The sequence below is a fragment of the Salvia miltiorrhiza genome, unplaced genomic scaffold, assembly GCF_028751815.1.
Source record: "Salvia miltiorrhiza cultivar Shanhuang (shh) unplaced genomic scaffold, IMPLAD_Smil_shh original_scaffold_273_2, whole genome shotgun sequence".
Taxonomy (NCBI): Eukaryota; Viridiplantae; Streptophyta; class Magnoliopsida; order Lamiales; family Lamiaceae; genus Salvia; species Salvia miltiorrhiza.
In genome coordinates, this window is record NW_026651515.1 from 473,112 (window position 1) to 497,001 (window position 23,890).

Genomic DNA, 23,890 nt, shown 5'->3' on the forward strand with positions numbered 1-23,890 from the left:
TGGAAGGCGAAGATGGGGATGCAGTTCGACCGGAAGGAGCAAATTCAGAAGTTTAAAATGAGAATAAAAAGATTAGCATCCAAAGCTGTTGCGAAAATTGTGTAATTAGTATATACATACGGTTATCAATTATTGTTTGCACTATCTATATTATATACTCCCTCCGTCCATGAAAGAACTTCCTAGGAGGGAGTGGCACGAGTTTTAATAAAATGTTGTATAGTGTATTGAGAGTGGAGAAAAAGTTGTAAAGTGTATTGGGAATTGTGAAAAAGTATTAATAATTTATTGTGTTGTTTTAATTAATGTTATTTGAGTGGTGGGAATTGTCTTAAAAGGGGAGTATTTTTTAAGTGGTGGGGTATTGTCCCAAAATAGGAAAAAGTAGGAAGTTCTTTCGTGGACGTCCCGAAATAGAAAAATAGGAAGTTCTTTCGTGGACGGAGGGAGTAATATAAATGAGGAGTCTAACGTAAACTCCCACCAAAATTTCTCTCACTTTATTTTTCTTCTTATAGTTTTTATTCTCTTTTAAAATCATCAACTTTAATTTATAAAAAAATATTCAATATGGATGTTAAATTAAAGATAATGACGATATCTTTAATTTGATGTAAAAATTATAAAAAATAAATTTAAAGCCAATAAGTTATCTATCTATTATCTATCAATTATATAAACCAATACACATTCCAGCCCCCATATTGTTTCTCTCTCCTACATGGCACACTCATAAGGCTTTATTTTATACTATCTGAAAGGCTTTTTTCTCACAATTTTACAACGCCTCGCTTCAACCCTTACATCTTTTCTCACAATTTTACAAACATCGCTTCAGCCGTTACATCTCTCAATTTGTCTCACCATAATCTTCTCAGCCGTTACATCTCTCAATTTCTCTCACAATATGAGTTTCCATCAATCTTCCCACAAATCTCAAACAATCCGCTGTGAAATTGAGAGATTTAGTCTCTCTCGCTCCTTCTTAAACAATTGGCGCAGAATCTTCCCACAAATCTCAAACAATCGGCTGTGTAATTGAGAGATTTAGTCTCTCTCGCTCCTTCTCAAACAATCGGTGCAACTTCAGTATCTCAAACAATTGGCTGTGTAATTGGGAGATTCAGTCTCTCTCGCTCAATCTCAAACAATTGGCGCAAATTCAGTCTATCTCTTTCAATTTCCATGGCACAAATTAGGGATGTGCTTCATCCATGGCTGCAACAAATTTGGGAGGTGCTTCATCCATGGCTGCACCCCACACTACAGATCCATGATTCAAGGTAAGTAATTGGGAGTGATAGATTTGGAAAGGCAAATCAGCGGATTTAATCCTACTCATACACCTTGATTTTTTATATAAATTCTTGGCAGGCTATTCCTCTACAAGTGGGCTTTAGAAATTGCAGAGAGAGGGAAAAGTTGCAGGTCATTCTTCGTCCTTGGAGCAAGAACGGGTAAATCTTTCAACTTTGAGGTTCTGAGTTTTGTGGGAATATTCGAACTTATTGGCTCATTGAACTTTAGTGCCATGTGTGGTTCAATGTTATTTTATTTCGATCATGGTTTTGGTTTTTTTCGTTTCTGGATAATGTTATGTTTGTTTCGATTTTTTCAATTTGGTCGCATATATGTGATGTTTGTCGTGTTTTTGGTCTTCAATCTTCAATTTATTTTAAAAACTAACCATGGATATGCTATTGCTCACCAACTGTTCTATGAAATGTCTAAGAATATTATAGTTCCTTTGAGCATAAATTGTAGATCTTATTCCCAAGTAACATGTTCAGTTAAGATCTGAAAAATAAGTTTGGCCCTCTTTTCTAGAGCACATCATGTAAGTTAAGTTGGGATCATACTCAACAAAAAGCTTGTGGCTTTTTGGTGAGATTTTTTATTTGTTGCTTCTGGTTAATGCTTTAGATGATGCAATTTGAGTTCAGGGTTCGCCATTAATCTTGATGCTCTATGATACTCTCTGTTATAGGTAGTTGAGGGAAACTTTTGTAACACCCCAATTTTCATAAACTTTTCAATATAAAATCTTTGAAAACTAATATATAAAAATAAGATTTCTTGAATTATAAAAGTTTAAACCAATTTAAAATCAACTTGTCAAAACTAAAGTAGTAACATGAAATAAAATGATAAACTAAAAAGTAACATGTTTCAACTTAAATTTCTATGGAAATACTAAATCTCTAGTCATTCTCGACTTCCATGGCCACCTCGACTCTAAAACTGCAAAACTGAAAAAATAAGGGGTGAGCATATTGAAAATATACTCGGTGAGGAACATAACAAAATATTCATATATGTCACATATATAATTAAATCACATTATCATACTTGCAAACATACGCCAAGAGACTAGAGCCCCTTGACAAACATAATCATAGTTTGAGTCGATGGCTTAAGTCCCATGACCAACCACATACATAAATCAATGGCTTAGGTCCCATGATCGATCAATGGCTTAGGTCCCATGATCACACATAACATAGATCAATGGCTTAGGTCCCATGATCGCACATAACATAGATCAATGGCTTAGGTCCCATGATCGCACATAGCATAGATCAATGGCTTAGGTCCCATGATCGCACATAACTTAGATCAATGGCTTAGGTCCCATGATCGCACATAACATAGATCAATGGCTTAGGTCCCATGATCGCACATAACTTAGATCAATGGCTTAGGTCCCATGATCGCACATAACATAGTCATAAGATGCGCGTAAACAAGTAATCAAGCGCGAAAATAAAAATATATATAACTATATGAAAAAGCGTAAAATCCCTCACCTAATTCTTGAAATTGATAACTCCCTTTGATGATTTCTACCAACGCATCCCTATATGAACTCTTGAAATTTCTAAAGTTTTCGTCAAACTCGCAGCTGAACAGACCAGTCAGCTTCAAGCCTTCGTTTGAAGCCTCAAACGTCCTCAAATCATATTTCGCCCAGACATACGACTTCTTTGTCTTCGAGAGAGCTTTCCGTGGCCGCCTGTTTCGCCTGAATCGGAGTTCTGTGGAGGAAGTTATGGCCGTTCTCCCGAAACTGCCAGGAGTTAATTTCCTGCGAAAATCTGACTCCAGCTCCTCACGTTTCCTGCGCCCCACAGCTCTCCAAAACCCGACTAAAATTTACTGTTGGCTTCGAGTTTCTATGTCTCCTCTAGGGTTTGTAAATTGATTTCATATTTATACTAGTCTTTAAAGAGTTCTAGTTCTAATAGGAAACAAAAATAATACTAATAATAATAATAATAATAATAGTCTAGATAAAATTAATGGTGCGTATCTATATGTATCATGTAATTATTTAAAAAAATAAGCTATACAAGAAAATACTATTAATTAAACTTATAAAATAAATCTAAATTATCGGGGTGTTACAACTTTACCAGTGCTTCTCCTGCTCGGGATCCAGGAACTCCAGTATGTTTATGTAGTGATTTAGACAGTATAATAGGTGAACATTTCATCTGACCACATTTCATCCGTAAAATGATATATTATAAAGTGATTGAATTGTATATTATAAAGGCATATATATTATAAAGTGATATGACAAATCAACTGTATCATGGTAATAACATATCCTAATTATTATAGTTTCATGCTCTCTCTCCTAATAAGTAAACTCAAGTATGTACTTGCTAATAAGTTTAGTTAAAAAGATGATATTTTGCCATGATTGGAAAGTTGCACCTATCTTATAGGAATATTTTGCAACTAGGAGCAAGGAAGTTTTAAAAATCAAATCTGGAAATTTGGTGATTGCTTTGACCCTATAAGCTAAACTGTAATGTTATTTAACTTATTTTAACCTCTTAGATAATCGGGAAATTGGTTTTATCATGTCATGTGTATTGGGCAAAAATCATTCTTGCCATAGTTATGAATCGCGCAGGTAGCGCGCGCGATCGCGCGTCGCGGTGCGTCGCGCACCTCCATCGCGCCGCACCGCTATAACTTGGCTCCTTCCCGGTAGCGCGCGCTATTCGCGCATCGCGCAGGTCGCGCAGGTCGCGCATCGCGCCGGTAGCGCGCGCGATTGAACTTAAGCCTTGAAATCAGTCAATTGCATGCATGGGCCTCACTTTTATTGCATGGGCTTTTCTTAATTAGGCTTAATTAGGGTTATATTTTATGGGCTTTTCTTAATTAGGCTTAATTAGGGTTATATTTTATTAGGGTGCAGAATTTTGAACGGCAGTCTACCTCTCTCTCTCTTAATTTTATTCGTGCAGAATTTTGAACGGCAGTCTGAACTTAAGTTTTATTCTATATACTTAATTACTTAAGAGTCTTTAGACATTCCAACTCAGAATTTGGAACGGCAGTCTATGGGACGACCATAGACTTTTATTAACTAGACATATTATGCATGGTTTTACTATGATTATGATATATATTATGTTTTTATCTATTTCTGCGCGATATATTCAAATAGCGCGCGATTCGCGATGCGCGATCACCCTAGGACAGGTTTGCGCGATCGTGCGCGATGCGCGATTAATAACTATGATTCTTGCTACAACTTATATTTGATCTACCACACATAATTCTGATTATGATTATAATAAATGGGTAATCAAACATATAAAGTACTGGAAAGCAGTCAAAGGGGGTTTCAATGTCATAATCTTTTGCATGGAATCCAAATTAAAAACAGATGGAAAAGCAAGTATATATTGACTAACCCAGTCTTTCTGCTGCTGATATCTTTGTATTCCACAGTGAGAAAGAGAAAATGTTGTCCTAGAATTATGAGAAACAATAGAAATATGTAAACATCAAACTGTTTTTATGAGTAGATGGAGTTGGCTGTGATTTGGTATGCAGGCATGAAAAACAACAGTTATGTTAGAGTATACTTTTTAGTATTTTATTTCTAAAGGTTGGGATCATACTCAGTAACTCAATAAATTTTGAACTGATTGATTTGTAGGGAACCATCATAACTTAATGACCTCTTCAATTGTGTGCCCATTTTTTTTAACTCAATAATTGTTGGAAGGTGAAGGAATATTTCAGTTTGATATACATCCGCTAATATTTAGTTTGATTGTTGCTTTTTGTGTGCTTCACTAACAGAGCACTTACGGAAACTGTGAAGCAATCTCAAGAAGGTTGGGGTAGTTCTGGCGATTAGAGTGAAATCAAGGTATCTTATACTTCAACTGACCTTACATCTTCCAAATTTGGTTTGAGGCTTGAGCAGATACACTGTTTGCCAGAGTGATGCTTCTATGAAAATTCTCCACCTAAAGCTGAATGGGTTCTATTTTTAGTTTGTTTTAGATGCTTCATCTATGTTCCTTTTTAGTGTGCTCTGCACACATATCTGCAGTTGTGATTTTATTTTGAGATGTCAAGAATTCTTATACTGAAGAGGCTGTTTCATATATAATATATATTACTTTCGAATTCATATTATGTTTCTGTAAAGTTTTTGGAGACTTTGTGACAGATTGCTAATAGAATATATGAGAACTTTGTAGGGTGCATGGGTATTGAGACCAAGAAAATCCAAGAGAGTGTCAATAGTACATTTTATAGGTGGCGTATTAGCGGGTGCTGCTCCACAGCTTACTTACCGCATGTTCCTGGAACGTCTTGCGGATAAGTAAGTCGTTTAACTGGCAAAATATAATTGATTGTTTCATTTGATTAGCAATTCATGTATTAGTTTTCATGACATATATTTGTGAAGTATCATAATCAAACAAGTTTTGCTATTGATTAGAATTGTCTTAAGAGCAGTATGCCTATTCACTCCAAAACTAAACAACATATATATGATCTCCAAAGTTTGAATTTTTTATGCTATATGATCGTCTGTCTTGCCTCTTTGACATGGTTCATCATATGTTGCTAAAGCATATAAAATTTAAGTCTGAAACTGCGATTATATTAAATTCTTATCCATTTTGCTTCTGCATGTATCTTCTCCTAAAGACCTTATATAGAATTTGAGTTTGAAATTGAGACTATATTAAATTCTTCTCTATTTTGCTTTTGTATGTATCTTCTCCATCCCATAATAGATTCTCTAGGGAGTGGGGGAGGGAGGACATATTAGAATACTATTCATTTGATTGTAAATAAAATGGATTGACATTTCTGTTAACAGAAAGTCCTCAAGAAAGTATTACATAACATGAAAAAATAAGAGGTTGGCAATTAATTGGTTATATCTAGCTTATATTCCCACTCAATTTTTTTCCCGCCATGCTGAAACTTATTCTTAATGTGAATTGTTGTTTTGACAATCTGAGTGATATCCTTAAATTCTTGGTGGACTCTTTTTATGGAAAAATAATCACGAATTGCATGATTAAACTAAAAATGTCATCCAATAATATCATATGAATAAATGTCAATACGGCAAGATCGATCAAACTCACAAGTCTCAACACCACCAAACAATAATGGATGTAAAAGAAATATGATTTGAAATTCTAGACAAACAAGTTAGCCAAATCTCGGGGATGAGCTCGGAGTTTGGAGAGCTTTGGTTATTTATCTGAGTTGAATTGATTAATCATTCTTAAGTGTGAATCCCACTAATATGATGGAGATCCTATGTAGATTGCCATAAGTTCTACTTGGACTCTAGCATGTATTAAGAAAATAAAGGATCAGTTGAATGTATTAAATGTACTCTGCAGTTGTCTTAGTCTAATGCATAGAATTATTGCCTGTTGGTTTTGGTTGGTTATAGAACCCAATTATTATAACATAAGGATAATTTTTTGTCTGATGCATTATCTAAGACATCACGATGTTCAGTTTCAGTATGAATTATTCAAAATACATTTATATTTTTTTCATTTGAACATTATGAATTAAGAGATTCTCAAATCATTGATTGCATTTTGTAGTTCTGTAAAAATATTCTTGATCCTTTATGAGGAAAATCCCGTGTAAGTAGCCTAACACAGTTTCTGGTAACTTACTCCCTAACTGAAAAAATATGAGTTCTATTTCAATCATCTTCTGGAAGAGGGAGAAGCTTTGCTTGAGATTAACTATTTGAGAGTATAGGCTCTAAACAGATCATATAGACACTATCGTCCATTTTTCTTATAAAAACTTTCAGTAGCTTTACACAAGACTGTATTGATTGGAGAAACTTTACTTGAGATTATAGGCTCTGAACAGATCATATAGACACTAAGACACCATCGTCGACCATTTTTTTAATAAAAACTCTCAGTATCTTTACACAAGACTGTATTAATTTGTAAATGCATATTTTTTCGATTGTTTGGATCTTACAACATATGTGATGATGTATCTATCTAAGTGTTGAGAACATATGTAAGAGGGAGAATTATTATATGAAGCAACATTTACCTCTTGAACCTATTTGTAAATTAACTTTCACTCAGTTTTAGGGATCGGGATGCTAGAGTTGCTCTTTCTGATGGTATTGAAGAAGAAGATACCAGAGCATCATCGTCTTATTCCTCTCATGAGATTGGTGAGCAAGAGAATGATCGAGCCATGGAAGGGCTTCAAGATAGTTATTAGCTTATCATCTTGATATTTTATCATTCTCACATAGTCACATTGATCTTTATTGAAATTCGCCATGAAAAAAAAAACATAAATAAAATGATACTTTTGAGAAGCATTTAAAACAAATAGATTCTTCTATTTAATTTACTCATGAAAAATAATTTCACATAAATTATCCTTCCTGAATTGATCTTACACATTCTCATATATATTGAATTTATTAAATCTCACAATTCAAGGTTTAAATAAAATTATTGTTAAAGTATACCATTTATAAATTTAAATAAAAAGATACTTTGAAAAAATAATAAAAATATATTTGAAATAAATAGGTTCTTATAGTTTGAAATTTTATCAAGATTATTGACCAATTATTTCTTTATATATTTTATTTGATTATATATATATATATATATATATATATATTATAAATTTAAATAAATTCGAGAAATTAGTTGGTTATTATATGTTTAGGATGAGAATATGTATTAAAATCATCACATATATATACTCCTATGTGCCATCGTCATATTTTTGCATTTTTATCCATCCTAATTTTCCAAACATTTAAATATCTATTCATTCTTATTTATTTAAGTATTGTTTTTTTATGAGAATTCACCAAAATAAAAACCTATATAAAAGGATGCTCTTACTCTCCAAACCAAATACCCACATTTAATTGGTGAAGTGATTGAGATTAATACAATTTGAATTGCTTTGTCAATTTAAGTTGATCAAATTTATTTAATTAAATAAAAAATAATAATTTTATTTTGAAAAATAAATACCTTCATTAAATAAATTATTTCTTCATTTTAATTTAATCATAAAATAACACATTTTAAAAAAATGGATAAAATATTGATTTTTTTATGAAAATAACGAGGCTCGACTCTTAGTCTGATATTCTGTGCTTTTAAGGGTTCCCTACGGCTTTTCTCTTTTCTTTTTAATATAAGCCATATTCAATTAATTTTATGAAAATTTACCAATTGAAATACTAAATAAATTGATATGATATAATTTGAATCTAACATCAATTTTCTCAAGCATTAGATGAGATGATTCTTAAAACTTAGTTATGGTCTTCAAACTTCAAACTAGATGATGGTCACGAGTCAATTTTATTTTTCAAACTCAAAATGGAATAATGCTTGAAACTTAGTTATGGTATTTTAAGCTTCAAATGTGATGATGCACAAAAGTTTGTTATATTTTTTCAAACTCCATATAAGATGATGTTTGAAAGTTAGTTAATATAATCTCACAAGTCAGCCCTGGTCTTTCAAGCTCATAACGAAAATGACGAATAGAAGTGAGTTATGATATTTAAAGCATCAGGGCCTAGACGATTGCTCATATATCATTTTTCGAGTTCTTAATGATTAAGTTGTCTTACAGAGTTGAGATGAGATGATGCTTAAATGACAGATGAGATTTTAAATTAATTCTTATCTTTCTTATCTGTCAATATAGAAAAATTGTACCCCCTCCGTCCCAATAGTAATGTCCCAAAAAAATGAGCACGCAAATTAAGAATATGTAGATAAAGTACGAGGGAGATAAAGTAAATGAAGTGAGAGATAGATAGAGTAGTGAAAAAGTAAGAGAGAGATAAAGTAAATGGAGAGAGAGAGAGAGAGAGAGAGAGAGAGAGAGAGTAAAATGTTTTCTTTTTTGGATTATGACATTATAAATGAGACGTCCAAAAAGGAAATTTGGGACGGAGGGAGTACAAAATTTATACTACAAAATAATAATTTCATTATTCTAGCAAAAAGTTAACATTTAATTGACGAATATAATTGAGATTAATATACTCCCTTTGTTCCACATCAAATGACCCAATTTATATTTTGGATTGTCCTATTTCAAATTAATCAAATCAAATTTAGAAATAAAATTGGGCATTTAACACTACTTTTTTTGTTGTCCACCACCACTTCACACCTTTTATCATATATTTTTTAATATTCGTGTCTAAATATTTTGGATAATTTAAAACGGGACGGAAAGAGTAATATGAACTCTATAGCATCAAGTTAATTAATTTAAAAATAATTATATTATACAAAAATAATATAAATAATTTGAATCATAATTTAAAATCCCGTCGAATTTCGACGGGTTATACACTAGTTTAATATGATACATATTGGAGCATTTTCCATCACTCTCTCTCCTATGTGGCACTCTCACAATGTAGTATTTACTTCATTCTCATTCTACACAATATGACATTTTTACATTTATTTTCATTCATCCCACATTGAATTTATACCAAACTTCATCAATTCATTACCTAAATAAAAGGCTCAATCTCCATGAGTACATTTGCTCATCTAGCTTTCCCACATTGATATTCTATTAAATTTAATCATGGGAAAATCTAGATAAAGAAATACTTATAATATGTATTTCAAATAAATAGTTTTTCACATTTCTTATAGTTGCAATAATTTTTCACATTAAATTTATATTAAACATCATAATTCAAACTCTAAAAAAAATTGTAATTAGATTTCAATATTTACAAACCTAAATAAATAATACTAGATGTTTTAAAAATAAATAGGTTCTTCATTGAATTTGGTCATATAAAATAAAATAATACTTATATGTATTTTAAATAAATAAGTTATTCAATTTAATTTCGTCATATAAAATAAAGAAAATTATACTAAGATATATCATTATGGTCATAATAAGTGTAGAATTGATGAAGTTTTGTAAGAATGTGTTGATCTAACACATTCTCATATATGACATGTATTTCAAATTAAATTATTTCATATATATTTTTGCACTTAAAAAAAGGCTTAATCTCCATGCATATATTAGCTTATCATCGTTCCCACGTTGATATTTTATCATTCTTGCATTGATCTTAAATTGAACTTCATCATGAAAAAAACATAAATAAAAGGATACTTTTGATGAGATGCATTTAAAATAAATAGATTCTTCAATTTAATTTGATCATAAAAAATAATTTCAAATAAATTATCTTTAATATCATCACATAGATAATAAAAAAAGTGGAATACTCCTATGTTGCATCATCATATTTTTGCATTTTTATTTATCCTAATTTTCCAAAGATTTTAATATTTGGTTTATCCTAATTATCAACCAATTATTAATTTATATTTTGCATCATCATATTTTTGCATTTGAATATTTATTCATTCTTATTTATCTAAATCTTTTCATCCCATATTGATTTTTTTTATGTGATTTCACCAAAATTAAACCTATATAAAAGGATGTTCTTACTCTTCAAACCAAATTTTCACATTTAATTGGTGGAATGATTGATCAATTTTATTTGGTTAAATAAAAAATTATTTAATTTTATTTTTAAAAACAAATACTTGTGATTAAATAAATAATTCTTCATTTAAATGTTGTCATAAAATAAGATATTTTGCACAATTTTTTTATTTGTAAAAGTTGGATTACACATTGATTTTTTATGAAAATTTACCAATTGAGATACTAAATAAATTTATATGATATAATTTGAATCTCGTATTAATCTTTTTATATGCATATTGGAGCATTTTCCATCACTCTCTCTCCTATGTGGCACTCTCACAATGTAGTATTTACTTCATTCTCATTCTACACAATATGACATTTTTACATTTATTTTCATTCATCCCACATTGAATTTATACCAAACTTCATCAATTCATTACCTAAATAAAAGGCTCAATCTCCATGAGTACATTTGCTCATCTAGCTTTCCCACATTGATATTCTATTAAATTTAATCATGGGAAAATCTAGATAAAGAAATACTTATAATATGTATTTCAAATAAATAGTTTTTCACATTTCTTATAGTTGCAATAATTTTTCACATTAAATTTATATTAAACATCATAATTCAAACTCTAAAAAAAATTGTAATTAGATTTCAATATTTACAAACCTAAATAAATAATACTAGATGTTTTAAAAATAAATAGGTTCTTCATTGAATTTGGTCATATAAAATAAAATAATACTTAAATGTATTTTAAATAAATAAGTTATTCAATTTAATTTCGTCATATAAAATAAAGAAAATTATACTAAGATATATCATTATGGTCATAATAAGTGTAGAATTGATGAAGTTTTGTAAGAATGTGTTGATCTAACACATTCTCATATATGACATGTATTTCAAATTAAATTATTTCATATATATTTTTGCACTTAAAAAAAGGCTTAATCTCCATGCATATATTAGCTTATCATCGTTCCCACGTTGATATTTTATCATTCTTGCATTGATCTTAAATTGAACTTCATCATGAAAAAAACATAAATAAAAGGATACTTTTGATGAGATGCATTTAAAATAAATAGATTCTTCAATTTAATTTGATCATAAAAAATAATTTCAAATAAATTATCCTTAATATCATCACATAGATAATAAAAAAAGTGGAATACTCCTATGTTGCATCATCATATTTTTGCATTTTTATTTATCCTAATTTTCCAAAGATTTTAATATTTGGTTTATTCTAATTATCAACCAATTATTAATTTATATTTTGCATCATCATATTTTTGCATTTGAATATTTATTCATTCTTATTTATCTAAATCTTTTCATCCCATATTGATTTTTTTTATGTGATTTCACCAAAATTAAACCTATATAAAAGGATGTTCTTACTCTTCAAACCAAATTTTCACATTTAATTGGTGGAATGATTGATCACTTTTATTTGGTTAAATAAAAAATTATTTAATTTTATTTTTAAAAACAAATACTTGTGATTAAATAAATAATTCTTCATTTAAATTTTGTCATAAAATAAGATATTTTGCACAATTTTTTTATTTGTAAAAGTTGGATTACACATTGATTTTTTATGAAAATTTACCAATTGAGATACTAAATAAATTTATATGATATAATTTGAATCTCGTATTAATCTTTTTAAGCCTTAGACGGGATGATTATCGAAACTTAGTTATGGTCTTTCAAACTTCAAACAAGATGATACTTACTAGCCAGTTATATTCTTTTAAACTCCAAACGGAAATGATGCTTGAAACTCAATTATGGTATTTTAGATGATGCAAATAAGCCTATTATGTTTTTTCAAGCTCCAAATAAGATGATGTTTAGAAGTTAGTTATAATCTTATAAGCTTCAGGTTGTATAACCTCACGAGTCAATCATGGTCTTTCAAGCTCCTAATGAAAATAATATTTAGAAGTGAGTTATGATATTTAAAGTATCAGATAGTGATGTTCAAACTATTTGATGCATAAAAGTCAAATTTAGTGTTTCAGGATCCAGACAAGATAATGCTTAAAAGTTTGACGTTCAAAAGTCAAATGTTATTTTTTGAGTTCTTGATGATCCTCTGGTTTTATAGAGTTGAGATGAGATGATGCTTATATGACATATGAATCTTAAATTAACTTTTATCCGTCAATACAGAAAAATCGTACAAAATTTATATAAAAGGGTATTTTTATTATTTTATCAAAAAATTGAACATTCAATTGACGAACCTATTTATTTTAAAAACACATATATATATTTTTATTGAGGTTTGCAAATATTTAAATCTAATTACAATTTTTTTTAGACTTTTAATTATGAAGTTTAATATAAATTTACTGTAAAAAGCTATTGCAATGATAAAAAAAATATGAAAAACTATTTATTTGAAATACATATTACAAGTATTTTTTTTATCTAGATTTTTCCTTGATTAAATTTAAAAGAATATCAATGTGGGAAAGATAGATGAGCTAATGTATTCATGGAAATTGAGCCTTTTATTTAGGTTATGAATTGATGAAGTTTTGTATAAACTCAATGTTGGATTGATGAAAACAAATGTAAAAATGTCATATAGTATAGAATTGAGGGTGAAGCAAATAATAAATTGTGAGAGTGCCACGTAGGATATAAAATGGTTATGATAAATAAATATTCGCATATAAATTGACATGAATTAATTTGAATCTCATATCAATTTTTTAAGCATTCGACGAGATGATTCTTAAAACTTAGTTATGGTCTTTCAAACTTCAAACAAGATGATGCTTACTGGCCAGTTTTATTATTTCAAACTTCAAACGAAATGATACTTGAAATGATGTTATGGTATTTTAAGCATCAAATGAGATGATGCACATAAGTCTGTTATGTTTTTTCAAACTCCATACAAGATGATGTTGAAAAGTTAGTTATGATCTTATAAGTTTCAAATTGTATAATCTCACAAGTCAGTCCTGGTCTTTCAAGCTCCCAATGAAATAATGTTTATGAAGTGAGTTATGATATTTAAAGCATCAGATAGTGATGATGTTCAAACGATTGACATGTTTCAGGATCCAGACGAAATAATGCTTAAAAGTTTAGCGTTCAAAAGTCAAATATTGTCTTTCGAGTTCTTGATGATCTTCTAATCTTACAGAGTTGAGATGAGATGATGCTTATATGACATATGAGATCTTAAATTAATTTTTATGCGTCAAAATAGAAAAAGTATAAAAAAAATTATATAAACAAGTATTTTTATTATTTTAGCAAAAAAACTAAGATTTAATTGACGAATATAATTGAGATTAATATAATGTAAATTTATTACATCAAATTAAATTAATTAAAAATAATTATATTATGTAAAAATAATATACATAATTTAAAGTCCCGTCGAAATTTCGACGGGTTATACACTAGTTATAATTTAAAGTCACTAAATTATTTTTCTCCCTCCTCTCTCTTCTCTCCTCTATCATCTCCTCTCTCATTTCTCATTTATTAAAATGCCATGGTTCTTTGTTCATTCGTTTTTCCATATTTTTTTATTTTATTTTTTATGTTTTTAATATATAGTATTTTTTATATTTTACTATTTATATTTTTATTATCTCAGTTTAATGCAATTACAATGATGAAACTTATTTATTCATTTTAGAAATCTTTAGCTTAAAATATTTTTTTAAAGGTCAACTTTATATTAATATAAATTTGTAGATAAATAACTAATACTATAGTAGTATATCTTAAAAATCGAATTTTTAAGCTTCAAAATTACTCATTGGAAAATTAGTAATTAGAGAACCAATATCGATTTTCTTTAAAAATAAAAAATAAAAGTAAATTGAAGAGTTTGATTTTTTTAGTAGCACATTTATTTAAATTTACTGAAATTGTATACATTTTATTTTGGAAAATGAACGACACATATCTCATGTTAAACCCTTTATTTTTTCACTTTCCAATTGAAAAAAAAATGTATACGTTGATAGTAACTTTATTTTAAAATTTGAGCATAAACAAAATGACCTCATAAATATGATTTAAATATGTATTCGAAAACTATATTAAACTATAGTTATATATACTATATGTAAATAAATAGTTTTGTACATCTTAGAATATTATATGATCCATAATGATACTCATTATCATCTATATTTGCTTTTGATATTTCATAATTTATAAATTTATACACATTATCAATTAAATCAATTAATTGCTATTTCAATAATTGAAAATTCGAATGTTTTCGGATTGATATTTTTATTGAGATTATATTGTGAATAATTTATTTTTTATTGAGATCATTTATGTTTATATTTACTTATATATATATATATATATATATATATATATATATATATATATATATATATAGGGGAGAGTTCAATGGAGACCACTCCCCTATATAGAGAATGAAGACCAAATCTGGTTCCTTGATCTAACTTAATCTAATGGTGGTAATTTAATTGATTAAATTTATTAATTTTCATTTATTTTATAATCAAAAGGTTAAGCATGTCATTTTCTATTTAACCCTAATCTCACTCACTCTCTCTCATTCACGCTCTCTCTATCTCTCTCTCTGAATCACTCTCACCCCTCCCCCGCTGCCTCCCCAATCCCCTGCTGCTCCGCCGCCTCCCCATCTCTCCTACTGCTCCGCCGCCTCCCTCCCCGCCACCTTCCCAATCGCCTCCATCTTTCCTGCTGTTGCTCCGCCGCCTTCCTCCCCACCACCTTCCCAATCGCCTCCATCTCTCCTGCTGCTGCTCCGCCGCCTCCCCCCTCGCCTCCATCTCTCATTCTATTGCTCTGCCGCTTCCCCAATCGTCGTGGGCGCCTCCTCCTCTGCTCCGCTAGTTCATGCACCCATCTGTACTTCGATCGGCGGCAACAACGACCGCAAATCCGCCCAGCCGCCGCCTCCCTTTTTCAGATCTTACATCTCCGTCGCCGCCCTTGCTCCTCCGATGAGGACGCCGCCTATCGCCCTTGTTCATCGATTTTTTCCATGTGTTCATCGATATTGTGGTACTGTGTTCGTAGAAAAATATAATGAACATAATAATGTTCATAGTCATGTTTGTAGTGTGTTCGTAGTGTGTTTGTAGAAAAAAAATAAATGTTCATCGATTTTTTTGTACTGTGTTCGTTGAAAAATAAATGAACATGATAATGTTCGTAGAAAAACAAATGAACATACTAATGTTCGTAGTGTGTTTGTAGAAAAAAAATAAATGTTCATCGATTTTTTTGTACTGTGTTCGTTGAAAAATAAATGAACATGATAATGTTCGTAGAAAAACAAATGAACATACTAATGTTCATCAATATGTTCGTAGGAAAACAAATGAACATACTAATGCTCACCTATTATGTTCATTGACGGATCAGGTTCCAAAATTGGAAGAGAGTAATTTTCGAGATTTGTTCAACCAGATGCCATAATTCGTGTCTTTCAGTGGACGTTTTTGCCCTTTTTGGATAAAATAAATGTAATTAATCAATATTTAGTTACATGAAAAATCAAATCAGGAAATAATCTGGATCATTGATTGGGTTGAGATGAATGGCCTTGATTTGGTCTTCATTCTCTATATAAGAAATGGTCTCCCTTGAATGTGACCCTATATATATATATATATATATATATATATATATATATTATGTTTATGTCACAGCCCGCCCTAACTAGGGATAGTTAGGCCGAGTGATCCACGACTAGGGATGGGGTTAAAGAAGAAGGGGAAGAAAAGGGGCGTCATTTATAGCCGTAAAACTTACTCATCTTAATAAAACTCATCGAAACATAAGCTTGAAACTGCTGTAAAATTTTGACAGAATTCCAGTTTTAATTTCGTTCAACAATTATCATCCATAAATTGTAAATCAATTAGCATGCTCATGTGATATCGTAGAACACATATACGCAATAATATTCATTATGCAACGTCCCAAACTTCACGAATTTAAATAATCATACTCTAAAAACTTATACAATTTTCGTGCTTGGAAAAATACGAATTTAATATATATCGATTCTAGCATACCCCTAAGCACAAATATCAAGTCAAAACGATCAAACAAAAATCGAAAGACAAGCTAATATGTGAAAAACGGGGCTGCCCTCATGGGTTTCATAGCTACGGTCCGTTCCGTTCTTACTCCCTTCATTAAACATGCTCAACATCTACCCAAGAACAACATACTAAAATTTCACGACGATCCGACGTCGTTTCAAAATAAAGTCGAGAATCGACGTTTTTCGACGTCGACGAAAATCGAAAAGAAAACCATCAAAACGTAGGTAGAGATCTTACCTACTTAGATACGTGATCGAAAAGATGATCGGCGCTCGTCTCGGTGCTCAAATCGGAAGTCAAAAGCTCCAACACCAAAGAAAATGGTGTTATGCGTGAAGTGTGTGTGTGTTTTAGGTGTTAGTGTGTGTGTTGTGGCTGATATCAACGTGATATAGTGTGAGTGAGTGGGTTTGGTTGGTTGGGGGGTGGTTTGGGGTAGGGTAGGTTTAGATATTTAGGATATTAACCCGTTAGTCGTTAAATATCTCATTTCGTCTTGTTTTAACGACTAACTATTCATACTCTTCGTTACTCGCCCTCTCAACTCCTACTCACTTTCATTATACTCGTAATTCTATATAAATATAGAAAACGCAAGCTTGTTCTCGAAATTCTGATAAACAAGCTCGGTTCGTTTATCGAGAAATTATGGTTTACTATTCACTCGTCGTCCAAAAATAAAAACTTTCATTATTGGACTCGTATTGAAAAACTAAGAATATTTCTCGACGACGTGCACGTAAGATTTTGAAAGTCGACAAAAAGACGAAATAGCAGTATTTTACTATTTATCGTCAAAAAGTCAAAATTTTCAAAAACGTCTTAACGGACTCAGATCTCACTTCCGAGTTCACCGTTCTCATTCAAATAATTATCTCGAATTATTCGAATACTCAAACTCAATTTCGGATATAAAATCACACATCATCCTCACATCATCAAAAGAACATCTCAACATCTTTAAAATATAACAACAAAACTTCATATAACTCCTCATCTCTATACAAAGTAATCAAACAAGGGATCTTATACTCTACTTACTCAAACTTAAGCAATTAAACACGTCATCAAAAGCCCGGGTATTACATACCTTCCCCCTTAAAATAAATTTCGTCCCGAAATTTGTACCTCTTGTAAATGTTTCGGGTACTTCTCTCACATCTTATCCTCAAGCTCTCTTTCCACTTCTTTCTAACTATCATATCTCCATTGGACCTTATCCAATGCAATCGACTTATTACTCAATTGTCGAGTTTTATGATCTAACATCATCTGAGGTCTCTCTTCATAACTCAAGTCTGGTTCTAAGATCATTTCTTCTTAGTAAACCACATTGTTTGGGTCGAAAATATATATCCTCTCAATTGTGACACGTGAAACACGTTATGCACATTTCCAAAGCTAGGTGACAAAGCCAACCTATACGCTATTTGACCTATCTTTTGCAATATCTCGTAAGGACTTATAACTCTGGGTCTAAGCTGTCCTTTAACTCCAAATCTATTCATCCCCTTTGAGGGTGAAACCTTCAAGAAAACTTTGTCTCTTATCTCGAAACTTTGTCTCACATCTTATAGGTAAACTCAATTAGTGGCAACACATTCTCCCGATTTACTCCTCTATCAAGGATAGTAGTTCCTATAATATCTTCTATCGCCTGCTATGCTAAAATTCATCCTTGTACCCAACTCTTTCTGTAACTCATCCAAAAACGTGATGTAAATTTTTTTTTTCTCTTTCTGAGGTGATCTACACCGGTACTCAATGCAATCTTATAATCTCACGAACGTACAATTGTGATAACTTATCTGGTCCATACGCGATTAGGATCGGTATGAAATGTGCAGATTTTGTTAGTCGATCTACAATCACCCAAATTGCTGTATTTCCTCTTTGACTTTTGGGTAAAGCTGTCACAAAATCCATCGCTATGTGATCCCATTTCCACTCGGGAATCTCCAACGGTTTTAACTTCCCATAGGGTCGTTGGTGTAATGCTTTCACTTGCTGACAAGCTAAGCATCGCTCTACAAACGAAGCTATGTCTCATTTCATTCCGTCCCACAAAAATCTATTTTTCACAACCTGATACATCTTTGTGCCTCCTGGGTGGGCGGTGTAAGGCGTGTCATGAGTCTCACTCATGATCGTATTCTTAAGTTCATCATCGCGGGGAACGCATATTCTCCCCTCAAATAAGATAGCATTGTCTGATGTTTTTTTTTTGTAACTCTTGAGATCTCATGCTCTTATCCTTTCTCGTAACTTGTTCATTGTCTCATCTTTCCTTGTGCTTCAATCACCATTTTCCTCAAACTAGGCATCGTCGCAACAATCCTCGCTATCGTCCCTGGTGGATTTATCATCTCTATCCTCATCTTGTCAAAGTCCTTTATAAGCTCATCCTCTCTCGTGAGAAGACATCCTAACTTTGACGAGACCTTTCGGCTCAATACATCGGCTACTACATTGGCCTTGCCAGGGTGATAGTTAATGTCGCAGTTAACATCCTTTACTAATTCGAGCCATCTCCTTTGCCTCATGTTAATATCCTTATGCTTGAAAAAGTATTTCAAAGTTTTGTGGTCCGTGAAAATCTCACATCTAACTCCGTAGAGATGATGTCTCCAAATTTTCAGGGCATGCACAACGGCTACAAGCTCTAAATCATGCGTTGGATAATTTATCTCGTGGGGTCTAAGTTGTCATGATGCATAGACTATAACTCTTCCTTCTTGCATCAAAACACATCCTAGCCCATTCTTTGACGCATCTGTGTAGATGGTATACTCTTTATCCATTTTCGGGACTAGCAGCACTGGTGCTGTAGTCAATTTCCTTTAAGCTCTTAAAAACTCTCTTTACACTCCTCTTTCCAATTGTACTTAACTTCTTTTCTCGGTCTTGCTATCATGGAAAATCCTTTAATAAACCTCTGATAGTATCCTGCTAAACCTAAAAAGTTGCGAATCTCGTTAGGCGTAGTTGGTGATCTCCACTCATGTACAACTTGTACCTTGACGGGGTCAACTTTAATTCTTTCGGATGATACAATATGTCCTAGAAACGTTACTTCGTTCAACCAAAACTCGCACTTGGTGAATTTGGCAAAAAGCTTCTCAACTCTTAGCGTTTCCAACATCGTTCTCAAATGTTTTGGCGCTCCTGCTAATTCTTCGAATAGATGAGAATATCATCTATGAAAACTAGGATAAATTTATCCAGTTATTGATGGAACACTCGATTCATGTGATCCATGAAAACTACTGGTGCCTTCGTCAAACCGAATGGCATAACTATGAACTCATAGTGCTCATACCTCATTTGAAAAGCTGTCTTAGGTGTATCCTCCTGTCAAAATTTGAACTAGTGGTATTATGATCTCAAGTCAACTTTCAAGAAAAACTCGCTCCTCGTAATTGATCAAACAAGTCATCTATCCTCGGCAAAGGATATTTGTTCTTGAGTGTCAATTTATTCAGCTCTCGATAATCTATGCACATTCTCAACGTGTCATCCTTCTTTTTGACAAAAAAGACTGGTGCTCCCCACGGGGATACACTACGTCTAATAAAACCTAACTCGAGCAATTCTTGTAGCTGAATCTTCAGCTCTTGTAGCTCCTTAGGCGCCATTCTATAGGGTGCCTTCGACACTAGTGCTGATCCAGTATCTAGGTCGATAGTGAACTCCAACTATCTTGTTGGTGGCAATCCTGGTAAGACCTCGGGAAATACATCTCTATATTCCCTTACCACTACTACATCCTCAAAGTTTTTACTTGATTCTCCTTCATCATTCAAGTAAACTAGGTAAGCTTGTGCTCCTTTCTTCTTTACCAATTTCGACGCCTGAAGTGCCGAAATGATTGGAATTCTCTTCTTTCTATCAATGTCGTGAAAACATGTCTGTTCCTTCCCAGGTGGTTGGAAAGTTATCTGTCTCTTCTTACAATCAATCGGGGCAAAGTTCTCTGCTAACCAGTCCATCCTTAGAATAATGTCTACGTTCCACATAGGCATTAAGTGCAAGGTTCTTGTTTTCATCTTTAGTGATCCTAACTCAAACTCTAATTTAGAAATCATGTGAGAAACTGTAGTAGCTTTTCCTACAGGAGTGATTACTCTCAACTTGGGACTAGCTCGTTTTGGTTCGAGTTTGAAGGTAACATGCTTCAAACACTTAAAGAATGCGAGGCTCCTGTATTAAACAGGATTCTAACTGATGCATCCAATAACTTGCCCAATACTACCTTAAAGTTCTGCCTTAAACCGGCACATAAAACTCAGACATCTCATCATCAGTATCCATCTTCTGATGAGCAAATCGTGATAGCTCACAGAATTCTCGGTTATACTCTACAACCGATTTCTTTCCTTGCATCAAACTTCGATAGTCAGCCTCTTGCTGCTTACTGTACTCCTTGGTACATATTTCTCAAGAGTAGCCTTGAATTGTTCTCAGGTGTAGTTTACCAGTTGCTCGGGTGTTAAAGTCCTCTGACGTGCCTCTCACTAGTCTTATACATCAAAAGAATCTACTAGGATAACTCAAAAGTTGTAAGGGTTCAACCCTAGAATGACATCAAAACAAATTGTTCAAGAGACTCAAATGAATGACCAGAGGGTAGAATGAAGTAACTACCAGGTCGAACAAAAATGACCTAGAGTAAGAACCCATCTGGCTTTTCAACCGAAAGTTGAAACACGTGGGTTTATAAACCCAAAACACGTCTACTGAGATTTGGATCATGCGGACTGGCCAGGTCCAACATAATCACTCCCCAGTCACACGGGATATACTATCCCGAACTTGGAAATTCTGTGTCTTCTAAACCCTCAACATACTATACATAACAAAATTTAAGTTCACACCAGCAAGCTAAAAGCTTAAACTCAGGGTCCTATGTTCTAGACTCTTGTTTCGAAAGTTCAATATTTTTCGACTCTCCTCTCATGTTGCGGTGGTGGTGGCGGAGTATTATCCCGCCTATCCTTCACATCATACTCTTGATGACATCTTTGAGGCATTTTTTTGAAATCACAAAAGGAAACTCAACTCGACCAACGCTCTAAGCATCCTCGAAACTCAAGTTCAATTTACTAACTCAACTTTAAGGAAACCCTCACGGTCACCTTAACATTCATCTATAAGGCAATAAGCACTCACGAAATGCTAACAAAAAGACCACTCTGGTCAACCTAATATATCCATCAGTAGAATGCCTCTTTTTAGAGGACTTACATAAAGGGGTTATTTAAACCCTACAAAAACCATAGTATCTATCGTAATGTCCCTTCTAAATCGACACCATTAATAGTACTATGTCTCGGTCTGGACCTCCTACGGTAATTGCTACCAGTTAACTCATCTAGTTGCTACTTTAGCACACTAGGAACATCCATCTATTTAACATCAGTAGGGTACTAAATTCGCATGCTTATCTATCATCATGTCAAAATCTCAAGTACCAGTATCTCCTAAGTAAGTTATATACATCGCAATGTAATTGCAACTAATCAAAAACGAGGGTGTACCGCGCATACTCTCAAGATCATCCTTAGCTCTAGCCTACATCGACTTCTCTTCTCATCCTCATCAACTCTAGCCCTCCTCGGCTACTTCTCATCCTCATTATCGTTTATCATTTTATCATCTTTGGTAACTGATACTTAAGGATCGACTCGATATCTACTACACTCTTCTAGAGTCCCTGGTAGAAAACAAGCATCCGGTCAGTAGATCCGCATAGAAAATCTGGGTATCTGTAACAAATCCCATCTCCTGTGGGTCCAATGCTCAAGACGACATGTCCCATCATATTGAGTGGCTTTCTTCCTTGCTCAATCCTACCACTCGATTGGTAGCACGGGGACTAGGTGCACGATGCCATCCAGTCTAGTAACAACCATAAGGCTTTCATCCTTTCATAGTCTATGAACATGTGTTTGAAAATCTACTAGGGTATCTCTGTACCACATACTGTACGCCTCGTCCTCGTATCCGATCTTCCCTGAGTTCGATCTCACAACAGTCCACTTTCGTGCAGTGCCAACAGTCCTGGCCAATCTATAAGGAGAACTTAAAGGTGACTCTAGGAACTAACTCTACTTAGCTCCAGCAACAGAAATAAACAAAACATAACTTAGCAAAACTCCTACTAAGTAGTACTGTTCTCTTAAAACTCAAGCTCAAAACATCTAAATTCTCATCTCGTCCCATCTTTACATAGTAGGTAACCTCTCTAAACAATGATATTAGATCCCTTAATCTAAATCATCGTGACTCAGTAAGACAACTCAACAATTCTCTCTCAAAGCCATCTCCAAAGACTATGGCTCATGATACCTCCTCAAGTACCATTAAGGTTGCGTGAGCAAAACTCGCGTCACAAAACAACTCAACATATCGTACAATATCTCATTGCTGCATGCTAATAACTCATCATTAATCATGTTATTATACTCAAGCTCATAACTCAAACCAACAAGTACTTAAAGCAATTGCTAATTCTCTCAAGCTTTAGCTCTAAGTTCTCATTTCATCCTTCTACTTAGTAAAAAAAAATCTCTCTTAACAATGACATTAGATTCCTTCATCTAAATCATCGTGACTTATCACAACTGCTCAAACAATTCTCATCACAAAACATCTCAAATACATCACATCATAACTCATAATTATGCATCCTCAATCATATAACATCATATGATATAAACGCTCTCATGATTCATCATGTAACATCAACATATGCTCTTACAACATAATAACTCATTATTAATCATGTTGTCATCCTCAAACTCAAACTATGCACCTTCAAAGTGTAACATCATAACTCATCATATAACCTCAACATCATGCTCTTCAAAATTTAACGTCAAATAAACTTTGAAATTTTACATACCTCGTTGAGCCTGGTGTGATGGTGCGCTGAGCTCACGGTTGTTAATAACTATTAGTCTAGTGACTCATT

General features: G+C 32.5%; 1 protein-coding gene across 9 annotated transcripts; it reads left to right on the plus strand.

Annotated features, from left to right (window-relative positions):
* The first annotated feature begins 773 nt into the window (after window positions 1–773).
* Window positions 774–7,665, plus strand: LOC131003838 (uncharacterized). 9 transcript variants are annotated; one of them, XR_009094812.1, is made up of 5 exons: window positions 781–1,283; window positions 1,375–1,457; window positions 5,110–5,179; window positions 5,517–5,641; window positions 7,416–7,665. XR_009094812.1 is itself a non-coding variant. In XM_057930392.1 (4 exons), the coding sequence occupies exons 1-4, from the start codon at window positions 1,186–1,188 to the stop codon at window positions 5,266–5,268; spliced, it is 258 nt and encodes an 85-aa protein (XP_057786375.1). In that variant the 5' UTR covers window positions 774–1,185; the 3' UTR covers window positions 5,269–5,406. The 9 variants fall into 9 exon arrangements, 3 of the variants coding, with proteins under 3 accessions (XP_057786375.1, XP_057786373.1, XP_057786374.1); XR_009094809.1 differs by having other exon boundaries at window positions 786–1,283; window positions 7,410–7,665; XM_057930392.1 differs by lacking the exons at window positions 5,517–5,641; window positions 7,416–7,665 and adding an exon at window positions 5,237–5,406 and having other exon boundaries at window positions 774–1,283; window positions 1,365–1,457; window positions 5,110–5,144.
* The last annotated feature ends 16,225 nt before the right edge of the window (window positions 7,666–23,890 follow it).

Coding starts and splice junctions, on each gene's coding strand:
- LOC131003838 (XM_057930390.1), top strand. CDS start 1,186: ATGGCACAAATTAGGGATGTGCTTCATCCATGGCTGCAACAAATTTGG. Junction 1,284..1,374: donor CTACAGATCCATGATTCAAG/GTAAGTAATTGG, acceptor AATTCTTGGCAG/GCTATTCCTCTACAAGTGGG. Junction 1,458..7,409: donor CGTCCTTGGAGCAAGAACGG/GTAAATCTTTCA, acceptor ACTTTCACTCAG/TTTTAGGGATCGGGATGCTA.